At 39.9% G+C, this 24,154-nt stretch overlaps 1 protein-coding gene across 1 annotated transcript; it reads right to left on the bottom strand.

Annotated features, from left to right (window-relative positions):
* Positions 1–664: 664 nt before the first annotated feature.
* Positions 665–23,544, bottom strand: ercc6l2 (excision repair cross-complementation group 6-like 2). The gene is made up of 18 exons (XM_077223319.1): positions 23,345–23,544; positions 22,424–22,832; positions 22,227–22,337; positions 21,294–21,487; positions 20,175–20,336; positions 18,866–19,073; positions 18,512–18,769; positions 17,936–18,055; positions 16,808–16,879; positions 15,856–16,001; positions 15,638–15,733; positions 15,110–15,209; positions 14,761–14,913; positions 14,253–14,324; positions 12,239–12,971; positions 10,866–11,020; positions 4,292–4,464; positions 665–1,878 (listed from the first exon to the last, which is right to left on the bottom strand). Exons 2-18 carry the CDS (start codon positions 22,700–22,702, stop codon positions 981–983), a joined length of 3,930 nt encoding a protein of 1,309 aa, XP_077079434.1. The 5' UTR covers positions 22,703–22,832; positions 23,345–23,544; the 3' UTR covers positions 665–980.
* Positions 23,545–24,154: the final 610 nt, after the last annotated feature.

The following is a 24,154-nucleotide window of genomic DNA, read 5'->3' as shown; positions in this document are numbered from 1 at the left end:
CACTTTCTAATTTCAGCATTTAAGAGAAGACCAATAGTGAAAATCCTACCGTTTCCCTCTTGTTTACCTAAGTGCAACAGCTGAGCGATGTGAGACAACAGCTGCAGGTCACATGTGTCATTTCTCTCATTGTGCCACCACTAATGCAGTGTGCTGAGGATATGTTACAGGTGCTGAGCTCTGCGACAAATGGCAGATGAGATGAAACAAGTTGCAGCGGCCTTAAGCTTCCATGAAAGAGAGACTGCGGCGAGAGAGATTCATGCCACTTCGTCAAAGCAATCACACAACTTCAAAACTATTTACACCACTTTTTGGTCTGAGGTCCAAGACCAAATGATTTAAGTCATTTAACTGCACTGAAACCAAATGAGAGGCACAGTTGTGTGGGAGGAATAAAGAAAAATATTTTTTTGTTGAACATGTTGCACTGTTTTTAAATCTGATATAAATACTGTAAAATATTTCAGGGGAAAAAATTACCAATTAACATTCAACATTTAACTACCCCAAATGCTCTTGACAACAATTTTCTTACCATGTATGAATTAAATTCACATTATTTTTATATTTTAATCTCAATAAGTAGCTACATATTAAAATAAAAACATTCAATGCCTTTTCCAATTTCCAAAATCTGTAATGAAACCACCAGTGAACCATCTTTTGTCAATGTTATTTTATTGTATTATTCATTTTTTCCTATAAGTGTTTTCAAATATCTACATTTTACTTTTATTGGAAAAAATTTTAATATGTGCCTTGTGCCTTCTTCAAAACATGAATTTTAATACAATTAAAAAACAAGATAAAATAATAATTGCCAGTCAATTATATGGTGTACTGAATCCTGAAAAACCAAACTAAATTTTTTTTATTCAAAATTTAAAACAAATAAAAACAAATGATCATAAATAAAAAGCCTGTCCTTGCAATAAAACATAACATTGTAAATAATCGTAAAAAAAGCAACCTTAAAACTAGTGTTTCCAGAGAAATTTCTCATTTTTTTTCCAAAGTTGCGAGCTTTGGGTTTTCTCATTACTCCTGGACTTTGCAGAGACACTAACGCTGTTACAGATCTTCTCCACCTCAGTCAGATCTGTCAGTTTGTTAATGCTCTCCACATTCCCCTCATTCAAAATGTCCCAGAAGTCCTTTCCTCTAATTTTTGCTCTTTCTGTGCATGTGGATGTTTTCACATCCCTCGGTTGGTCTACGGTTTTCTTCTTTGACTTGAACAAGTCATTCAGGATGGATGTGTCACCTATAAGGTCTGTGATTTTGGAGGAGCTGCTGGTCTGGGTTGAGCATGATGCAGCACAATCGTCTGTGGAGACTAAAGGTGACCGTGAAGTGTATTTCTTGTTCTTGAAAGGTTGTGAAGGTTGTAAAATGTTGGTTTTAGTTTCTTCTACTGGTGCACTGCACCTTTGAGAAAGATGTCCAGAACTTGATGATGGGTATTTGTCTGTGGAGGACATCTTCATTTTGTTGTTTGTGAGGACTGTACTGCAGTGAACTTGAACCTCAGAGGTTTCTGGTTTACCCATTCTTTTTTTCTTTGACGGTTCTCTTTGATCCTCAATTTCAAGGGTTGGTACCTCAACCTGATGTTTAAGAGGGGAGTTTCGGTGGGCTCTTTTTGAGGTAGTTCTTTGTCTGGCTGTAGAAGGTGGCGGTGAGGTGGGTGGCTTTGGCTCGACGTCGGGTTTAGGAAAGGTCTTTTCGATGATGTTCTTGAGTTCAGGGCTCTCCTGGCTGTAGAAGCTTCGCAATCGGCTTAGTCTCTGCTCTGAATCGTTCTTCAGAATCTCTTCTGCAAAGTCTCGCACAGTGTCGAATCCAAAGAACTGAGACATTTCTTCCAACTGCTGTCTGCGAGACAAAATGTTATCTTAATGACACAAATCAACTTATCTTAGGCCCTGTTTACATCTGGCATTAAGATGGGATTTGGTCGATCGGATCACAATGGTGTTTTAATCCATCTCTATTTTCCACTTTCAACCACTTCTGTCCTGATTTTTTTGAGGGGAGAGTCTATGGGCAGGTAAATCTATGGGCTTATTACCAATCTTTCGATCTAATGGATGAAGCTTGTGCAATTTACATATGAACAGGACCAGAGATGATGGAAAAACATACAGAGAGCAGTAGCTTTTGTTTGTGCTCTGATAACCAGATGATCACACCGAACGCGATGAGTGCGTGTTAGAAATCAGGAATAGTGAGAGAACATTGAGCTTGGTAAGTTTTTCGTCTTGGGTCTCCAGCCGACAAAGTTTGTCTGGCTGGCGCACTTCTCATAATATGCATGTATTAGGCCGTAGGTACAGGTTACCGATGTGTAGAAAGGCCAGGTATAGTAAGAGTTGTGTTCCTGTATCTAAACGAGCTCCAAATACAATAGGATATCAGCCATTGATACGTCTCATATCCTTTTTTTTTTTTTTTTTCGTGATGTCAGTGTTTATTTTTGATTGTATTATGATTTGGCGATAAATTAACATGTTATGTGTGTTTGTGTTATGTACGCATCTACGGTGGAAACAAATTTCCTCTCGAGGACAAATAAAAATCTATCTCTATCTTGGTCAGTAGGTGGAGAGCAGGTGGTCTTTTGTGGCCGTTCGAATGCATTCGACCACATGAGTGTTTACACTACAAAAGCAAAAGTCAAATGTATTTTCTACTACCTTTGGAAGTGGTCGAAAGTGGACAAGCTCAACATGTTTTAGACCCCGTTTACACCTGTATTTAGCGTCGTCCACTTGGGATCAAAACAGATCTTAATACCAGGAGTAAACAGTAAACAGGAGACTGTTTTTTATTTTAAGTGTTTTATTTGGCTAAATCATCTGTAGTAAATCATTAGACTATACAGGTCAATGATGAATAAGAAAATAAAAAAATCTAGTTTAAAAAAAACTTGTGCCAAGTTCTTAAAGATGTACTCTGTGTATTCGCGTTGGTTTCATACGGTTTAAAAAAAAAGTTTTATTAACGTTGCACCACTTGACATTTTATACCGTGTTATAAAAAGGTCAAATTATATTTTATATTTTAAGAGACACACAGTCATGAGGGTCTGCAGGGTCTTCATATGGGGTACACATATATAATTTCCTGTTTTGTTTTGAGATTTATTTTTTCTGAATGTTTCTGCAATTTGTTTAGACCACACAACGTAGGACTTGAAATATTAATAAGCAGTTTACTTAAAAAAATTGAGTGTAATATAAAATTCTAAGAGATCGTTTTATACTCTATGCATTGCAAAATAAAGGCAGTGAGCAAGTTTATGACAGCCTGTATATTATATTATAAGACCACAGCCCATAAGTTACAGCATAATAAGAACCAGAAGATTTGCTTAATGCTAAAACACGTGACATGAAACACACTCTTAAAGGGAGAGTTCACCCAAAAATGAAAAATCATTTACTCGCCCTCATGTTGTTGCAAACCTGTATGACTTTCGTTCATCTGTGTAACATAAAAGATATTTTGAGATTTTTTTTGGGAAATGGAACATTATTCCAAATATCTTCATTTGTGTTCTGCAGAAGAATGTCATAAAGATTTGGAATGACAAGCAGAGGAGTACATAAATAATGACAGTATTTTTATTATTTTTGGGTGAACAATGCATTTAAGATGAATTAAGCAATGAACCCCATTTTAAAACATAAAACAACAACCCAGAAAATTCCGTGTAAGGGTCTTTAAGGAAAACCACTTAGTAATTTGAAACTGAAAGAGCTCACAAGCTGCTTGTGGCGTAACTTCTAATGGTTGCCACCCTTTGTGGTTTCAAAGCAAAAACTATCTATGAAGCAAGACCCTTAAGTATGTGTCTGAGTGGAGTTGAATCCCATTACAGCAATTTATCAAGAAAAAGAGAATTTATATACTAGTGTGTGTGTTTTCACCATTACATGAGCAAACAGTACATTTGTGAAATTGTACTGAGGAGAAAAGCAGAATGAAGAGGGGGTTTGGCTTATGACTTTGGGCAGACTTGGGAAATGGGTGGGTGAGAGGGCTCCGGGGTGGTCTTCCCTTGCTCCTGCGGCCCCAGGGGCCAAGCGGGGGCAGCACACCATAGCTGTGGGGAGAACTGGCACATGGCCCTGCGCTACCAGGAATTTCCTCTCACTGACTTGCTGTTCTAGTGTTTGAGTTTTTAGCCCAATTGACACAATTATTTGCTTTGTGTGGAGATGACGGCTAGTCAGATCTTATGCGGGGAGAAAAGTGAGGGATTTGGTGCAGAAAATAGTGTTACCTGCACATGCTATTGGGTGTTTCGCCCACTATGACAGTGGCATCGTTCTGGCGGTAAGAGGTTTTGACGGTGTTGGTGACCGGATGCTCAATGTGGGGTCTGCCATATGCTAGTGGTGTCTGACCTCCATCGCCGTGATCTTGGGATAAGGGATCAGATGACTGGGTGGAAGTCTATTACACAATAAATACAAAGTATGTCAGAATTGGACTTATTTAACAAATCTTTACCCAAAAATTGTGAGTCTTTCCAAAATTATTCTTGGTTGATCACCCAGAAATCCTACCTGGAATTTCAAACTACTTATTAATTATTGTTAAAAAAAATTAAAACCAGATGCAGGACAAAACATAACCGATACAGATAAACATCTTGCTGTGTGCAACGGTGAAAAAATGGTACGTAGTAAATCTGTATCTGCAGTGGATTTATACAACAAAATGTATAATTTTAAAAACCTGAGGACAAACTAGCTGAACTGACTTTATTTCACAACATCTAAAAGAAAATAACATGCAGTCTCATGCAGTGGTTCCTGAACTACAGAGCTGAATCTCCTGTGCCATAGCTAAAGAAATTATATTTCACATAAATTGTGATTTTCCACTCTGAATTTAATGTAATGAGATAAAAAGCACCATGAAATAATGCGAAAAGGATACTCGGTTACTAAAGTAACCTCGGTTCTCTCTAGAGAGGGAATTAGTATTGCGTAAGTTTAGCTTACGCTACGGGAAAGATTCATCTTCTCGAGATATTGAAGCCAAAACATTATCCTTAATTTTGTATTGATTGTCAACGCAGTGCAGCAGCTAGCAGACCTAGAGCAGGCCATCTCGCGTGCTCATTGGCTGCCCTGCGGGCAACTGCTGCAGCCTACCAGTGAGCCCGGCGTGACGTCACGCCCAATGAAGGGTGCCTGCGCCTTCATAGCGTCACAGCCCGCCAGAATTGGCATGGCTTAGCGTATAAACACTAGGGGCTGTAGGCTGACTTCCCTGGTTTTTCGTCGACTGAAGCGAAGTCGCTCGTGGCGCGAGCACGGTCGGTTATGCAATACTCGTTCCCTCTCTAGAGAGAACCGAGGTTACGTTAGTAACCGAGTATCGTTCTCTTACGAGAGGTTCTCTTGTATTGCGTAAGTTTAGCTTACGCTACGGGAACACTTTGTCAATGCCGTACGCGCCAAGCATCCACCATGAGACCCCGAACTTTCAGGGGAACCCCATAAGTGGAAAAATAAGGTGGCCAGCCACGCTGGCCATCACTTGTACATAAGCACACAAAGGGAATACAGAGCGGCGCGCCGGTCTGTATAGGCACATGGCACATACCCTACTAGTGCAGCTCAACCAGGAGAGCTGAGTCACGTGAGAGTGATCTGAGCAGGATGATCTGGGCAGAATACACCTCTCCTTCACATTGACAACAGTTTAGCCTGCAAGGCAGGAACTTCTAGGTTATAAAACCTGACAAAGGTAGACGGGGAGCTCCAGCCCGCCGCTACACATATGTCATGGATAGAAATCCCACTGGACCATGCCCACGACGAGGCCACGCCTCTCGTGGAATGAGCCCTGATGCCCAGAGGGCATTGCAGACTTTTTGACGCGTAAGCAGCCGCTATAGCGTCCACTATCCATCTGGACAGGCTCTGTTTCGAGGAGGCAAGACCCTTGGTGCGCCCACCAAACGAAACAAAAAAGCTGTTCTGAACGCCTGAAGGAGGCGGAGCGCGTAATGTAAAATCTCAGCGCCCTGACAGGGCAGAGGAGATTCACATCACTTTCGCTGTCAGATGCTGGCAGAGCTGACAGCGAAATAACTTCCGCTCTGAATGGAGTGCCCATCACTTTAGGAACATAGCCATGTCTAGGTCTGAGGATGACTTTAGAGTCATTAGGCCCGAACTCAAGACACGACGCGCTAACAGTCAGCGCGTGCAGGTCCCCCACACGTTTTACTGACGACAGTGCAGTCAGAAAGACGGTTTTCAGTGATAGATATTTCAACCCCACGGAGTCTAGTGGTCCAAATGGAAAGGCTTTCAGGGCCTCGAGGACCAATGAAAGATCCCACATAGGAACCGACGGGGGACGCGGCGGGTTCATCCTTCTAGCATCCTTCAAGCGGATGACCAACTCATGTCTTCCCAGTGACTGGCCGTGCGTCGATTCTGCGAACGCTGCCACGGCCACCACGTATACTTTGAGCGTGGATGGGGACCTCCCCTTATCCAACAGCTCTTGTAGGAAGGTGAGCAGATGCGCCACCCCGCATGTCCGTGTGTCCAGACCTCTGTCGGTGCACCATCCGGAGAACACCTATCATTTAGACGCGTAGAGCCTTCTCGTGGAAGGAGCTCTAGACTGCGTGATAGTGTTCATCACTCATTCTGGCAGGGCAACGAGTACCTGTTGATCAACCATGCGTGCAGAGACCAGCGCTCTGGATGGGGATGCCCGATCGAGCCGCGAGCCTGAGAGAGGAGATCTGCCCTCACTGGAATCGGCCACGGAGCTGTATGTGACAGCCGTGCTAGTTCCGGGAACCAATCTGATTCTCCCAACATGGGGCTATGAGGAGCACCGAATGGCACGTTTCCCTGATTCTCTTGATCACCTGTGGTAACAGAGAGACCGGAGGGAAAGCATATAGCGGGAGGCTGGGCCAACCTGGGCCAGCGCGTCCCCGTCCTTTGAGAAGAACGTCGGGCATTGAGCGTTGTCTTTTGACGCAAATAGGTCGATTTCCGCTCTGCCGAATAGGCGCCACAGCTTCTGGACCGTTTGGGGGTGCAGGGACCATTCCCCTGGGGGAACATTGTCCCTGGACAGTTAGTCTGGGCTGTCGTTCAAATGGCCAGGCACATGCGCCGCCCTCAGTGAGCGCAGGTGCATCTGAGACCAAATAAGGAGGCGTTCCGTCAGATTGCAGAGATTTCTGGATCTGACACTGCCCTGACGGTTTACATAGGATACTACAGACATGTTGTCCGAACGGACAAGAACATGTTGGTCCTGTATGAACGGGAGGAAGCGCCTCAGCGCGTTCTCGACCGCTATCATCTCCAGTCAGTTGATGTGAAAACACTTCTCTTGGTCTGACCACTGGCCGAAGACCGGTCTGCCCTCGAACAGCGCGCCCCAACCCGAGTTGGACGCGTCTGTCGAAATGACTTTCCGATAAGAGATGGTTCCCATCATCACTCCCTGCTGGTAACAGTCGGCTACTAACCAGGGCTGCAGAGCCGCTATGCAGGTCTGAGTCACTCTGATTTTCTGGCCGACCAGCGTTGTAGCGGGCGCATGCGCAGTAGGCCCAGCTGAAGCACCGCTGCAGCTGATGCCATACAGCCCAACATCCTTTAAAATGTTTTCAAAGGGAGAAAGCTGCCCTTCTGGAAAGATGCGGCTAGGTGGCGAACACGGCGCGCGCGCTGTGTCGATAAACGAGCCGTCATGGTCACCGAGTCCAGTTCTATTTCTAAAAAGGAAATTGACTGGCTGGGCAGTAATGAGCTCTTGGTCCAGTTGACCATGAGACCCAAGCTTTCCAGGTGACTAAGAAGCACTGTTCTGTGAGACAGCAGTTCTGTCTCTGACTGTGCCAATATCAGCCAATCATCCAGATAGTTCATTATTCGCAGCCCCTGACTTCTCAGGGGGGCGAGCGCCGCGTCCATGCACTTCGTAAATGTACGCGGTGCTAGGGACAGCCCGAACGGCAGGATGGTGTATTGATATACCTGACCATCAAAGGCGAATCTCAACAATTGCCTGTGACGGGGTATTATCTGAATCTGAAAATAGGCATCCTTCAGATCTAGAGAAATAAACCAGTCCCTCGGGCGAACGTGCGCGAGGATTTTCCTGGTCGCACGCATTTTGAACGGCCTTTTCGCAAGCACTTTGTTCAAGTGTCTCGGATAGGTCTGAAGGCTCCGTCCTTCTTGGGTACGAGAAAAATATCGGCTGTAAAAGCCTGACTCGCTCAGAGAAGGCGCCACCTTTTCTATCGCCCCTTTGCACAGCAGCTTTGCTATTTCTGTGTGAAGTAGGTGTGCTACTTCCGCATTCACTATCGTCGCGGTCCGGGCTTGAAAGCCCAATGAATTGAAGTGTATAGCCCTGCTTTATTGTGCTCAGCACCCATTCTGAAATCCCTGGGATAGTTTCTCACGCAGCTAAGTGAGCCGCTAGGGGGCGAATGGCCTCCGGGTTCAGATCGCCGCCATTTACGGGCTTGTGAAACTGAACCGGAGCCGAAAGCACGGCGCGCGCACTCTCGGTTCTGGGCAATGGCTGCCCGCTGAAAACCGAGACTGGCTGATTTATGTGAGATGTCCCAATCATAAGGGATCGGGAACATTCTTTTTTCACTTTTTGACGCGCGAGCAGCGCTCCGGGCGGAAAAGCTTCCTGTAAGCGTGAGCGCATGTGTGCGGGCACTAGACTTACAAGTGTATTTGACGCCCCGATCATAATGGATGGGGAGCATTTTATTAATGCCTTGCGTTTTGTGATAACACTTAAACGCGCGGGCGGAGCCCGGGGGGAGGTTTGTGTTAGCAAACGTGAAGGCACTCTGGCGGGCACGAGACTTACATTCATAACCTGCTTTCTTGATCGTGTAACAGAGCGGGCAGATAGTGAGCACAGACTTGTGGACACATTTCTTACATTCAACACTCGAGCAGCTTTTCTGCGCTTTATGAGAGTGTGCGGCTGCAGCGGGACACGCGCGTCTTTTCGGAGGCAATGTGTCTGTTTGTAAGCGTGAGCGCTCGTGAGCGGGCACGTAACTCACATTCTTAACCTGACATTATACTCACTTGAGATTTCTCTGGGTCGCCGCGAGAACGGCGGATGTGTGTTGGCGAGCGGGTTGCATTACCGGCACGTTGGCTGCCAAATACACCGCTGCAGTAGCCTTATCTAAGGGGACTGACAGGGCGAGACATTTCGACGGCGGCGCGCAAGCCCGTCCGGGTCATGCAGAGAGCTCGAGAGGGCTCTGCATGACGCGAACGGGGACGCGAGGGCGGGGTAGCTCTCTTGTAACATAAAGAGAGCTAGCCGCGTGCTCGGTGGTCGAGCAGAACTGGAACAGTGTTTGTACGAGGGCGCGCGCACGAGTAGTGGGCACGGGACCTACATGTAACACAGATGATGCCCGTCCGGGTCATGCAGAGAGCTCGAGAGGGCTCAGCATGACGCACCAACGGGGACACGGGTAGCTCTCTTGTAACGTAAATCTTGTAATCCTCAGATGCGACGGCAGTGAGGCTCGTGAGCGGCAGCTGCGCGTCGGTGAGGAATGGCGGGGGGTGTTGACGGCTTTGAGTCGAGCACCCAGGGTCGACAGCGGAAGCGCTTCACAGAGCTCGCAGCCCCGGAAGAGCGAGGCGTCTTAAAAAAGACACTCGCTGCTCTTTTAGAATAGGTTTTTAGCAAGGTAAAGGATACGTCGCCGGATATCGTAGCTCGCACTGATGGCTGAAGGTGGGGAAGACGGCCGGCTTCCTCAGCACTGTCCTAAGCTGGCTGTTCGCTGTTCGACGGCGGCGGTGGCTTCTCTCAGATCCAGCGATGCGAAGAGCTCGCTGAAGAGACGAAAAATCAGGGAAGTCAGCCTATGTTTATACGCTAAGCCACGCCCATTCTGGCGGGCTGTGACGCTATGAAGGCGCGGGCGCCCTTCATTGGGCGTGACGTCACGCGGGGCTCACTGGTAGGCTGCAGCAGTTGCCCGCAGGGCAGCCAATGAGCACGCGAGATGGCCTGCTCTAGGTCTGCTAGCTGCTGCCCTGCATTGACAATGAAAACAAGATTAAGGATAATTTTTTGGCTTCAATATCTCGAGAAGATTAATCTTTCCCGTAGCGTAGGCTAAATTTACGCAATACGAGAGAACCTCTCGTAAGAGAACAATAAATCTTTCAGTTAAACTGTCTCGATTCCACTCAAAAAAGAGCCTGTTCTTTTAATAAATCACACAGAAAAAAAAGTTACTGGTCTCAATCAGTCCGACAAATCTTTCACCAAATGAACGCATGGAATTAGAGCAGTTACTGAATCAACATTTGATTCACTCACTAAACAGAAGTTTTTATATTCAGTCATTTCTGACAGCAAACGGTTTGTGTAATTAAGGACTGTGAAATAAATCCGTTGTTACTGACCGGTTGTTTAAATGTAGTTCAACATTTTTTTGTTAATAAATCACATTTAATTTGAATACAAAAATGATTGACTAATTTCTATAAAAATAGATCAAAATACTATTTTTAGTTGCATTTAAATACTGCATGCAAAAGAAAACTGTTAGTGAATTTCCCCCACAGTGTGCAACAATTATGTTAGTGTTATTTAAATGACAGAATGTACTTGTGCAACAGTTTTTTTGTTAATAAATTATATTTTAATGAAAAAATATATACATATATTAATTTATATAAAAAAAACAAAGATAGATACTTTTGTTAGTTGCACTGAAATACCACACACAAAAAACTTGAGGTAACTCCTAGTGAGATCGGTGTGAGGTGCATAAATAGAAAACTTGTAGAAACCTCTGATGAATCCAGTATCTGGTTTGCAGGAAGCTGCGAGTGCTTGTTGAGTTCAAACACATCTCGTACGGCAGCATGGCTCAGGCGGTCTTCTGCTCTGCTGGAGCCCACTACCTTCTGATTCGAGTGGATGTAGCTCACGTGCTGAAGTCCACCTGTCAGAGAAGTCAAAACACTCAAGTAGATTAGAACAAAGAGAATTGGAACAAACTTAAGATGGTTTCAATCTTCTCAAAATGTCAAAACTTCGTATTGACTCAGTTCTCTCTAATCATTTCATATACAGAGTCGATAAAAAGTTGACATTTTGAGAAGATTTGTTTCTGAAATACCCAATGGAGAAACCAATCTTTTCAAAATATCTAAACTTTTTATTAACTCTGTATATGAAATGAATGAAATGACTGGACTGAATGTGTAATTACAAACCTGCGCACACATATTCAAACGCACATAACTATAGAATCAATTCTTAATGCGCATGTGAACGGCATCAGCATCTATCACAGGTTCACGTTTAAAGTCTGTTTAGAGAGAACGGTGTCGTCTTAACGGCCCCTAATTTAATAACAAATGATCATTTAGACGGAAGTGAATCAATCAAAACTAACTTTAGCTGGAAAAAACATTGTTCAAGAACCACTATAAAACCAAACCAATCTCTGTTACCTTAAATTATATGTTTATCTCTGTAAAGCTGCTTTGAAACAATCTACATTGTTAAAAGCTATATAAATGAGAATGACTTGACTTGTAAAACAAATGACAGTCTAACTGTACTATAATATTATTAACTGTTATTCAGTTATTGTAAATTTATGTTAAGTGCACTTTTTATATATTTTTATTTGTGTGCGTGTCCTGGTAAACCCTATATTTATGGGGACAAAATCCTTTTTTTTTTTGTCTACATGAGGAAAACGGCTTATGATTAATGGCTAGAATATACAGTTTATACAGTATAACAATCATTATGTCTATGGAAAGACCTCATAAAACATGGAAACCCAACATGTGTGTCTGTTGTTTTTCTTAAATGTTTTTTTGATTTTTTTTTTGGTTAAATCTATTTTTGGATTATTTAATTATATATTCTGTTTGTGATAATTGGTCAAAAATCAATAAGGTTACACTTTATTTTAAGGTGACAGTAACATTGTACTTACTCAAACAAGCACATGTACTTACTATAGAGTTACGGTTAGGGTTCGGTTTTGGTTACTTGTAATTATGCATAATTTACAGTTATTACAAAAGTAATACAAATACATGTAGTAACGTGTAACTACTTCACCTTAAAATAAAGTGTTATCATCAATAAAGATACTGCTTATACAAGCTTATTTTAAATCCATAAATAGTCCAAGTAATACCTAATAATGAGTCCAGAGTTCCGGTGTTTCCTTCATCTCTGGATTGGGTTTTGTTAGAGCCTAATGTGTTTCGGCTCTTTATGCCCATAGACATTTGTGTAGTGTTGTCCTTCCCAGAAGACCATCTGTGAGTTGACTTATTCTCCTGAGGAGAAGGACCCTTCATACATCTCACACCTTTCCGAGGCACTTCATCTTCTGATGAAGAAAAACTTTCAATATCAACTTCAGATCTTTTATCTGAAAACTTCACCCTTTTGTGAACATGATTCTTGCCACCAGTTGTGCCGTCATTGTTGTGTTTGTGTGATCTTGGTGGAAGGAGCTCAAGGTCTGCTGACACTTCTGACATTCTCTGTGGTTTACCATCAGTGACTCCCTCCGTCCCTTCCTCGGATTCAATGGACAGATCCAGTGTCTTAGATGCTTGTCCCTTAATCGTGGTGGGTTTTGCATAGTTATCCTCATCCTGACTCTGACTACTTAGGTCCTCTTCACTGTCCGTCTCCTGCAGTCCTCTCCGAGCCATTTGTCTCTGGAGAACACTATACAGGCCCATATTGCTAATACAGGAAGTACCAGCTCCCGTCTGCTCTCCTGTGTGTGTTTCCGAGGGCCTGGAGCAGCAGGGATCTTCATCCTCACTTGCACTGCTGAAGTCCAACACCCCAGCGGTTTTAAGCCCAGAGCCTGCTGATACACCTGTTTGCTCAGCATCTGCTGACCGGGGGTCCTGAGGTAAATCAAGATAGTTCATTAGTTTTATGCAGAATATGTTTTTGTTTTTTAACTATGAACATTGCTTTGATTATTTGCATAAAAATAAGAAAATTAAGGACACAAACGATTTAGTGAGTTCTTCAAACAGGTGTTATAGTTGCATTTTTGCTTTTAAATATTTTGCTTTTAGAAATTTTGTTCTATTTTATTTTGTGTTTTTTCACCGTAGGGTAAATAAAAACGTAGGTTAAATAATTGGGTTTTTGGCAATTTGCGGGCACCAGTTTCTCTTTTTCATCTTTATTTTTGTATTATTATATATCAAATTAGTTGTATCAACATTCTGCAACATTTATATATAAAACACACATATATATATATATATATATATATATCCCTCTCTCTCTCTCTCTCTCTCTCTCTCTCCATAATATTCAGAATATGCCAATATACCACAATTGCTTTCCGCTATTGCTATTAAACAATAGAAATGCTGTACCTCCAAACAATGATATATTCAATCTGTAAAAAAAAGTTGCTTCCTTAAATTGTGAAGTATAATCAACTTGGATGTTTAAGTCATTTCAACTTAAATTACATTAAACTGACATAAAAAAAAATTGGTGCATCTTGTATAACAAAGTTGAAAATTACTTAACTTGATGAGTTAAAGCAATGTAAAAGCATATGTTGTCATAGCTCATTGATCATATATTTTTTTACAGTATAATGATCAAAAACTGAATGTGATAAAATAATGACAAAATAAAACAATGGCTGTCAAATAATGACAAGAAAATAAACAAACAAAACAACTGCAATGCTTAAAAAAACAGAACTCTGCTCTCAACTAAGGAAGCGTCATCCTTTACATACATTTATATTTCACACCAATCTATACTGGAATGTCTATAACAGTTTCTTAATGGATAACATCTAAAACACATAACATATCACTTTACCACACTTTAATTATAGCGACATCCAGTTTTTAGCAAAACATTGATTTTAACAAGCCGAGACGTTGCAGTCAGTGCCTATCCTCTTCAGAAAATCAATGTGTGAGGTTCTTTCCAGAAGAACAATTAGATAAGGTCTCTGCTGAGTAAATAAATGTGGTATAGATAGTATGTTTCTGTGTGGTCTTCACCACTGGGCTTCAGAGGGGGTTGATTACGACCATGTGTTCGCCCGTCATGCCGTGGGAACAGATAAATGATGGGAAAGAAGAGGGGAGGGATGGGTGGGAAAGAGAAACGTTCAGTCCCGGGTCTGTGACAGGGTGGGTACTCACTGGCTCCTCCATCCTCTCGTCCAGAGCTTGAGTTCTGGCCGTCGTGATTCCCACCTCCACTTGGCCCTCCCTCTGTAAGCCAAACATGCGATTCCCATCATGTCAATGAGAAGGAATTCATTTCATATAAACAGTTCATTAAAGGCATGTCATTAGGGATATGTATGATCAGCTGGGCCCTTACAGACAATAAATCTCTGTAGATAGTTTCCACATGCTCGTCAGAACCTCTGAATTAAAACGTTCATGATGAGCCCTAAAAATCGAAATTAATTTCACAAGACTAGGGCTGGAAAGCTGAACAATATAACATATATCAAATATATATATATAACTATATATATATATATATATATATATATATATATATATATATATTAATATATATATAACTATATATATATAACTATATATATATATATATATATATATATAACTATATATATATATATATATATATATATAACTAAGACGCTGGGTTTGGATGCGGATTTTGGATGTTTTTTACCTCCAGGATGCGATGGGTAAGACATGTGCCATCAGTCTGCAGGCGGAAAAGGTTTCGGGTACCAAACAGCTCCCCTGCTTTGCTGTCAGTACCCTGAACCGCCTCAAAGTAGCGTCTAGCATTCTCCTGGCCAATCACTGACAACTGAAGTTGCTGTCAAGCAATAAAGGAGAGAAAAACAAACAGGTCTCAATAAATTTGACATCATTTTAGTGTATTAATATGTATTAGGTGTAATGATAAGGGAGCTAAAACTAAAAATGCTCACAACAGCAAATTACTGTTAAACTGTATAGGAATGATATCTTCATACACCTTTGCTGAAATGTAAATTTTTTTATCAACATACCTGTTTGTAAATCTGGCGCAAGTATATGATCTCCTCTACTGTTCCTAAAGAGATTAGTCTAAAAACCGTCACATCCCTGCACTGGCCAATACGATACGCCCTGTAAATTGAAATAGGATTCACACAAGTCTCTTTGGGACCTTGATAAATTCCATACAATCTGCAAATGTAAACAACTGTTCAAAAGTTTGGGGTCAGTAAGATTTTTTTCATGTTTTTTAAAGTAGTCTCTTATACTTTTATACAATAAAAAAATACGGTAAAACGTATTTTATATAGTGAATTATTATTACAAATTTAAAAAAATCTATTTTAACGCATTTTATTTCCATTTAATCTTGTGATGATTAAACTGAATATTCAGCAGCCATTACTCCAGTCTTCAGTGTCACATGATCCTTCAGAAATCATTCTAATATGCTGATTTGCAGACTAAAAGTATTAAAAAAATGTTACAAATGTTTGTCAATATTTAATACTCAAATGCAAATACCTATTTATATGAATATTTCCTTGTTATTTGCTGACCTGTCAATAGCCTGGAGATCATTGGCAGGATTCCATGTTGGATCAAACAAAACGACAACATTCGCTCCGATGAAGTTTAGGCCAAGCCCACCCGCCCTACAGAAGAAGCATGAAGATCAAAATCATTGTAAATCAGACTGTCATGTTGTCATACATTTTGGGAGATCTTGTAAATAACAGGCACAATGAAACATGATAGCTTTTGGGGCCACACTCACAAAGTAGACACCAGACACAGGTTGACATCTTGAGAGCTGTTGAACTCTCTCACTATCTTAACTCGGTCCTTAGACTTGGTGTTTCCATCCAGTCTGTGGTACTCCAGACCCTCGGCCATACAATAGCTTTCCAGAACATCTAACAGCTGTGAAAGTATAAAGAAAGGTTTGTTTAACCTGATTCATATTTAATAAAATTAGTACTGTGAATCAATTAAAATTAATTGCAATTCTATATTTTAAAAAAAGATAAAAAAATTACATAAATTATATACACTGAAGAGCCAAAATATTATGACCAGTCAGAGCTGAAGCGGAAATCATTGATCATCTCCTAACAAGGCCACATATTAAAGGTACAATTTTTTGTAATAAAATATCCCAAAATTACTTGCACAGTGTAATATATTTCCTACAGTTGATGAACTTACAATATCCCAAAAGTTCCCAAAGATTTTTAATTTCAGAGAAATTCCTATTTTAAATAATGGCTCGTCCCTGGTCATTGTCGTCTGTCAATGACGTAATATCCGCGTTTTCCCTGGTTTCCGCTTGTACTGCCATAGTAACTATGTTAATAGTAACATAGTAAATATATATGATTTTGCTAAGTAAGACATAATTTGTTGATCCTGGAACAACATTCCTGTCCGAAAATGTAGACCTGACCCTATCCCTACCCCTAAACCTAACCCTTCCCATAAGTAATCCCTAAAATCAGAGGGAAATGATAGGTGAACACTGATGCAGAAGCACTTAACCCTGGTTGTAAGCCCAATCTTGACAAACTGTAAATTTGTCTCTCAAATATGATTGGTTGATGGAAATTGAACATGTTGCACTTGGTGAAATCACATTCACCATATATATATATATATATATATATAAACTTTTTAATATACGTAGGAAAAGAATTGTAAATAGCATAGCAAACTTTTTATAACCACCTCACCTTGGTGGAAAGAGAGAAGAGTAGAACTTTGTCTTTCTTCGCGATAAAGTGATTTAGTAGCTTTTGCAGAACCTGAAACAGGAAGAAAAACAGGACACGCTTTTCAAAATGATGATGGGAGCAAAGACAATCTTGCTTATCATAACACGTGAAAACACAACGTTTTTCATTTAAATTGTAATGAGAAATAACACGTCAGTCAGTGGCCACTGGGTAGAGATTAACAGAGCAGGCTGTGTCTTTTCTTTCTATTGCTGATGTTACAGAAACCAGCGGCCATTCTTGTGAGGATGCCAGTAACTCAGCATCTGCCAATAACAGCACCCTCAAGATGCTCCGGCTAAAGGGAGGGGGAAACCTTTGAAAGGAAGGCCTGAAGAAATGTTAAATACTGTCCTTGTTATTTCTCAAGGAAGTGTATCCACAGCCTCTGAGGGAAGACAGCTCAGGGCCAGTGCTAGCCACAAGAGGGTTTATTAATCTCCATATTGCCAGGGAAAAATCCGGAACGGACTGGAAATGAAGATATCTTGGCGAAGCAAATTTTCTATGCTGTCCGTTTGATGATGTGGGCACCCCTGATTCTAATAACTGTAATATGCAACTAAACATACTTTTACACTCAGGGCTCAACAATGAGGATGGGATATATTTATCTCATACATTATTTATGTCTTTATATTAATGCAAAATTGAAACAATGTATTCAATATTGTTGTTGGAAATTCAGCTGATGTGTCACCAAGATAATGTGTTGGTAACTGCAAAACAATTAGTAATTTTTTCCCTTATATGCAGGCCAGCAAAAGTGTGTTTATGAAGTTATAGAGTTACATTATAATTATGTAATTTTCAGCATTTTGTAGAGAAGAATAATATTTATAATAAACAGAAAGAAAAATGTACACAATGAAGACTGAATATATTCTAGCAAATATAAAATGGCATTGTTCAAAATAAAAATTGATCATTCTCTTTTGTGGTGGAGCCTATGAAAATGTTGGCTGGGCAAGTAAAAATCTGAAATGAAAAAAAGCCCTAAAGTACTCCGATTTAATATACTGTACAATTGTTGTGTAAAAAAAAAACTCAAAATCTGGTTCTTGATCATTAGGAAAAATGCCTCACCTTCATTTTTCCACTGTACATGGGGTCAGACATTGCTTCAAATGCTGCTTGTTTGCACCTCTCTGTGAAATCTGGAAATTTTTTAAAAACTTGCTCGCAGATGGCGGTCACATATTTTTCCTGTGGTTGGAAAAATTGCAAAAAAATATTTACAGAAAGATAAAGGATGATGATAAACACAATCTATTCTTGATGGACCGAGTCCATTTGAGCCATTCTAAAATACATTCCTCAAATCTGTTAGAACAGACCAGTTGTACTGATATACATTGATAATAATAAGAAATGTTTCATGAGCAGCAAATCAGCATATTAAAATGATTTCTGAAGGATCACGTGACACTGAAGACTGAAGTAATGGCTGCTGAAAATTCAGCTGTGTCATAACAGGAATAAATTACATTTTAAAATATATCAAAATAGAAAATAGTTATTTTGAATTGTAATCATTTTTCGCACTATTATTATTTTTTACTGTATTTCGAAAACATTACAAGTCTTATAGACCCCAAACTTTTGAATGGTAGTGTACATGACAACAATCCTACACTATTCCCACAACACCCAATTACTAACCTGTTTTTTGCTGGTTCCTTCTTTGGACTGCAGTAGTGCAACATGATTCGCAACCTTTCTCAGTATAGCCAGATAACTGAAGTACAGGTTTCTGACCGGCACACCATCTGCGTTCAGTTTGTAGCAGCACTTCTTCCGTAGACGGCCACTGCCACAGTGACACTTTCCTGAGCTCAGCAACAGTAGGTTCACATCGTCTGTATCCAGCACTGCTCGGTACACCGTCCGCTGGAAGTCTGTGAGTGAGCAATAGACAACCTGGAGAGGGACAAGACCAGAAGGAGTGCAGATAAGAGCATGTACTATGAGATATCATATTAAATCAGTTGGTTTCTTTGACTTAAACTAACTCACTCGATCATCTTTCTTAGGTAGCTGGTCACTGATAAGGGCCTTTGTTCTCCTGAGGAACCAGTGTGAGAGTTTTCTGGCAAGTTCCTGAACTGCTTTACGGCCTTCTGCTAGAGCTCTTTTTGTCACAGTGTGCTTCTGCCCCTGCTCAATGGGGTTCGAAAACCTGTTTTTGAAACCTGCCAGAGAACCCAGGCATCCGGGAATGGCCCTATGACATGAAAGTATTTTAAACAAATGAATGGAGAAATTATCATTATCATGAGGTAGTATAATGGCACAAAAATATACAACTGTAGGACTGAGCAAATATGGGCAAAACTCTTTACTGCCCTAGTACTTCAAAAAGCCTTTTAAAGGTATACATGTGAATTAAATGTGGCACAATGGCCTTCAACATCACAGTATGTTAATGCCTATCTAGTGCAAGGGATTTCATCAATATGCTGATTGAGGACTGTTGGGACACTCCAGGCACATGTTGGTTCTATCGAGAGAGACAGAGTCATTTGCACCTCAATGACACGTCTGTACCATTTGCTTCACAGGACATATGCTTTCAACTACATACTGTTTATTTACTAGTGTTCTCTAATATGTAATTATGTCATGTTTGGTCTCATCTGACCGCTTACACACTGAAATTAATGGTGATGAACTTAATAGACATATTAAAGTATTCTAATGTACAATATAGGTACTATTGGTTAAACATACATTGAGGAGAATATGTTAAAGTTCTTCACCCCCTCTTGATCACCACCTATTTGCCTCATCTTTTGGTTTCCTGTCACTCATTTTCGGTGTTGGTATTCCACTCATGTTTAACAATGCTTTGCTCAGGGTATAAGAAGGAAAGGTAACTGTTGATCTTGGAGAAAGGCTTTAACCCTGCCACTCCCACACACCGGTGCGTAACCTCATACTCTGAGAAAGGTTTTTTTATTTTTTACGGCCTCGTTTGCACAACCGTACATTATTTGTTACAACTAAGTTTTCTATACAGTATGTTGTTCCATTCTGCTGTCTGTATGTTTAAACATGTAACTTAATAAATAACTTTGCCTGCTTTAAAGGCTTTGGGAATCTTTCCTTTTGTCACTGATGATGTTGAAAGCTAAAGTGCTTATAACTTTCGTTATCTAAACGTTCAGGATAAATCCTACATTTTCCTATCAGTTCTAAGAAAGATTATGTTTTGTTAAATTATGTTCCAAACCGCAGTAAACGGTCTACAAAAGCATTCAAGTCAAAATGGAGCTCAAGTACCTCAATCACGGTTAAAATGAGTGGTGCTTTCTGAGTGTCTCACCAGTCCATAACACACCACAGCTCCTCGAGGTTGTTTTGAAGAACTGTTCCTGTCAGTCCAACCCTCACTTTACACCTCATCTCCTTCATGGCCTGAGTGATCTGGGACCTGTGGTTCTTTATTTTGTGAGCTTCATCAACGATAACGGCACCCCAATCAATACTGCACAAAATCAAACATTACATTGTGTAATGTAAGAAAGATGAGTCATCATTAATTGAATTTAATCAGAAAGAAAAGCAGAAAGAGAAATATGTTGAAAACTACACTGAACCATTAACTTTGTACAATGAACGTTTAAATATGATAGGAAAGAATCATTTTGACCAGTAAACATTTTGAAATATACTCAATATAACTGAATAGCATGCAAAAGTTTTGGGACAGTAAGATTCTTTTTTTTATTTTTTTTTTATTGATCTTTTATTTGGCAAGGATGTATTAAAGTGATCCAAAGTGGCGGTAAAATGTTAATAAAGTTTAAAAAATATTTCTATACTGTAAATGCTGTTCTTTAGAACTTGCTATTCATCAAAGAATCCTGAAAAAATGTATCATGTTTCCACAAAAATATTAAGCGGCACAAGTTTCTTCAACGTTGATAATTTGATAATAATAAGAAATGTTTTTTGAGCACCAAATAAGCATATTAGAATGATTTTCCAGGAATAAATTACATTTTAAAATATATTCAAATAGAAAACAATTATTTAAAATTCTAATATTATTTTACAATATTACATTCTTTTTACCTTACTTTTGTATAAATACACCCTTGATGAGCATAAGAAAACATTTTAAAAGAAATCGGTAACACTTTATTTTATGTCAGTTACATATGTTCCATGTAGTTACTATAGTAATAACTATAAATTATGCATAATTACATGCAACTAACCCTTAACCAAACTAAACCCAAATCCTAACCCTATAGTAGGTACATGTAGTTACTTAATATTACTCAGTACTTAAATGTATTATTACAGTTTAACAAAGACACCTTAAAATAAAGTGTAACCTTAAAAAAGATCTTACTGACCCCAAACATTTTGAACAGTTAAGTATATATATATAAAACAAAAAACATAAAACAAACTGGACTCAATATGAACAATATACCTGTTAAACTGGTCCAAACAGAGTCTGAGGGTCTCATAAGTAGTAAGAGCAATCTCACATCTTCCTCTCTGCACACGCGCCAGTTCTTCATCCTTCCTCACACCGTGCACGACCACAACTCTAAAATGACCCCAAGTGTCTAACTCATCTTTCCAGTTGTAGAGGACAGAGAGCGGAGCCACAATGAGGAAAACCTGAACAGAGTCAAACAAACAAAAAATAGTCTACTACTAAAGGGCTTTTAATGCAGTATTACACAACCATATTCTGAACTTACTGTCAGGGTTCTGTCACTTCTGTCTAATCTATTTCTTGGTTTTGTGACAGAGCCCTGACACTCCTGTTTTGTCTTGTCTGTGTGCCTTGTTTCATGTGCTTTGATGCCGTGTTTTGTCTTGTGCTGTGTCGCACGCAGCTTGTGTTTACACTAGCTGCGTGCTTTCATGTTGTCATGTTTTGTGTGACAGGTGGTTTATACCCGTGTTCTCATTGGCTGAGTGTTCATGTCTCAGTTTGTGTTAGCACATGGCTTGTGATTTGTTTTACTGGCCATGTACTTGTGTTTTAGTCATGTTTAGTGTGAGCACATGGCTTGTCATGTATGTTTCCTTGTGCCATGTGCTCTCCTGTCGATTGCCAAACCCCGCCCATTTTGTTACCTGATTCTTGGTTAATTCGCCCCACCTGCCTTCCCTCATTACCCTCTTTTGTTTGCTTCCCTATTTATTCTCCTTGTGTTTGCAGTCCTGTGCTGGTTTGTCGTCTAAGGTACCCTCATGTTTCCTGTTCCTGCCAAGTCCAGTTCTTGTAAAATCTTGCTGCCTGTCTTGTTTCCGCACAGGGTAGTTTTTGTTTTATTTTATGCTTAATAAAAGCCCATCACTCTGCATTTGAGTCTTCCCTACTTTCATCAACCCACACCCTGACACTTACCCTCTGAACTTGTTCTGATGGCTTCTGTGACAGCAAAAACTGTGGCCTGTTGTTCTCAACGTCTTTCCATGTACCGGTTTTCTGCAAAACTGCAGCTAGGAAGCCGATGACCTAAAAAACAAAGGAAAGAGGAAAAATCAGCAATCCTTACTGGGTTTATTCTATATATTGTAATAAGTAGATTTGCGTGCATTTACCTGAACAGTCTTTCCAAGACCCATATCATCACCCAAGATGCATCCTCTGGATTTGGCATAATTGTGATAGATGAATTGAATGCCCTCTCGCTGATAGTCTCGTAAATATCGATTGATGGTGTATGGAACTTTTACGTCACTTCCTGGCAGCAGAAATGGCTCAGAAGTACCTGGAGGCACCTGGTTACTGTGGAAAAGAGGCCTCTCATCCTCAAACTGAGGGCTAGATGTTCTGGCATTCCAGCCCTTTGTAGATGAGCCTTCCTCGTCCATCTCCATCAAGACAGCGTTCACATCAATACAGGTGCTAGCTAGATAATGGCTTGTTTAGTTGTGACAGGCTTCTCCTTTGGAGAAGCACAAATGATGAAATCATTATGGGGATCAGAGTAGGAGTTGTACGTTTGACCTGCAAAACAGAGGCTGAATAAATAAATTCCATATGATATAAGTCATATTATGACTTGTCATATTATGACTTGTGTGTGCAAGCACACTTGGCAATAAAGCTCTTTCTGATTCTGATTCTGATATTATTTGGACATTGAGAACTTTGCTGAAAGGTTAAAGCTAAAGCTAAAAGTATAGATCAGCAAACAATTTTATTCCCCATAAAATGACAGTGAATGGGGACTGAGACCGTCATCCCAACACCTTCTTGTGTGAAGAAAAAGAAGAGGGAAGAAAGCCACACAGTTTAGGAAGAACTTGACATGAGACTACCCGGAAGAATACTTTTTCAGGATTTGTATGTCTTTAACTAAGCTCAGCTGTCTCATTCATTCGTGAAGTCTGACACGAATTTTTATTAAATATTTATTTGTTTTAATTTAAAAGTATATTTTGCGAGTTGCGATCTCTATTGAGTGCTATACCGGCTTACGTTCATTCCTTACACAGTGGAAGTCAGTTTAGTCTTACCATCATGAATTCATTTTAGTCTCGATGTAGTCTCTGAGATGATCATGTATTTCTGGTGCCTGTAATGGCTTGACTGTGAGATAAACAGGTTGTTATTCCTCTGCATGTCCAATGAATTTTGATTTCGTTCTCATCAACTTAGCAACATGCTGCATCCAGCGTCACAACGGAGAGATTCGCGTTTATTTACCTATTTGTGTGTTGAGAGCCGCACTTTCCGGACAAACGCTTAGAGCGAAACTACATTAAAATAAAATAAAATAAAATAAAATACTTGTAATAATTTAAAGTTTGAATTAGTAAACTCAGATCAAATAGCCTATATTTTAGTTCTTAATATTTATACTGTTCATTTTTCTATCTTCACTTGAAGGGGCAACTTACACCAATGCTAACATGTTTTTTTTTTTTTGTTTAAATAAATTAAATGGATTTATTTTATTTATTTATCCGTGTTTCACAGACTTTCTCCCATCTAATATTTATATTTTAGATTAACAACTTAAACTTAAAAAACGTAGAAATGTTGCTTTGGCAACTAACTAAAGCTAAAATAAACATGAAATTTTAAAAATGAAAAATGAGAATATAAATGTAACTTTTAAATGTAGGCCTATATTTTTCAGTTTTCCTTTATTTAATACTAATACTATAATAAGTAACAAATACTATAAATAATACTAAAATAATAATAATTAATTATAATAATCAGATATGCCTGATATGCAAACTGAGGTTTTATTATTCTACCTGGTGCAAAAAAAAAAAAAAAACGAGAAAAAATAGAGAAACATATTTTGCTTAAAGGGT

This window comes from Siphateles boraxobius, unplaced genomic scaffold (genome assembly GCF_051911475.1).
Source record: "Siphateles boraxobius isolate OS27281-9 unplaced genomic scaffold, OSU_SipBor_1 9, whole genome shotgun sequence".
NCBI classification, from domain to species: Eukaryota; Metazoa; Chordata; class Actinopteri; order Cypriniformes; family Leuciscidae; genus Siphateles; species Siphateles boraxobius.
Note: the sequence above shows the minus strand (reverse complement) of the source record. Positions and strands in the feature narration are given on the sequence as shown.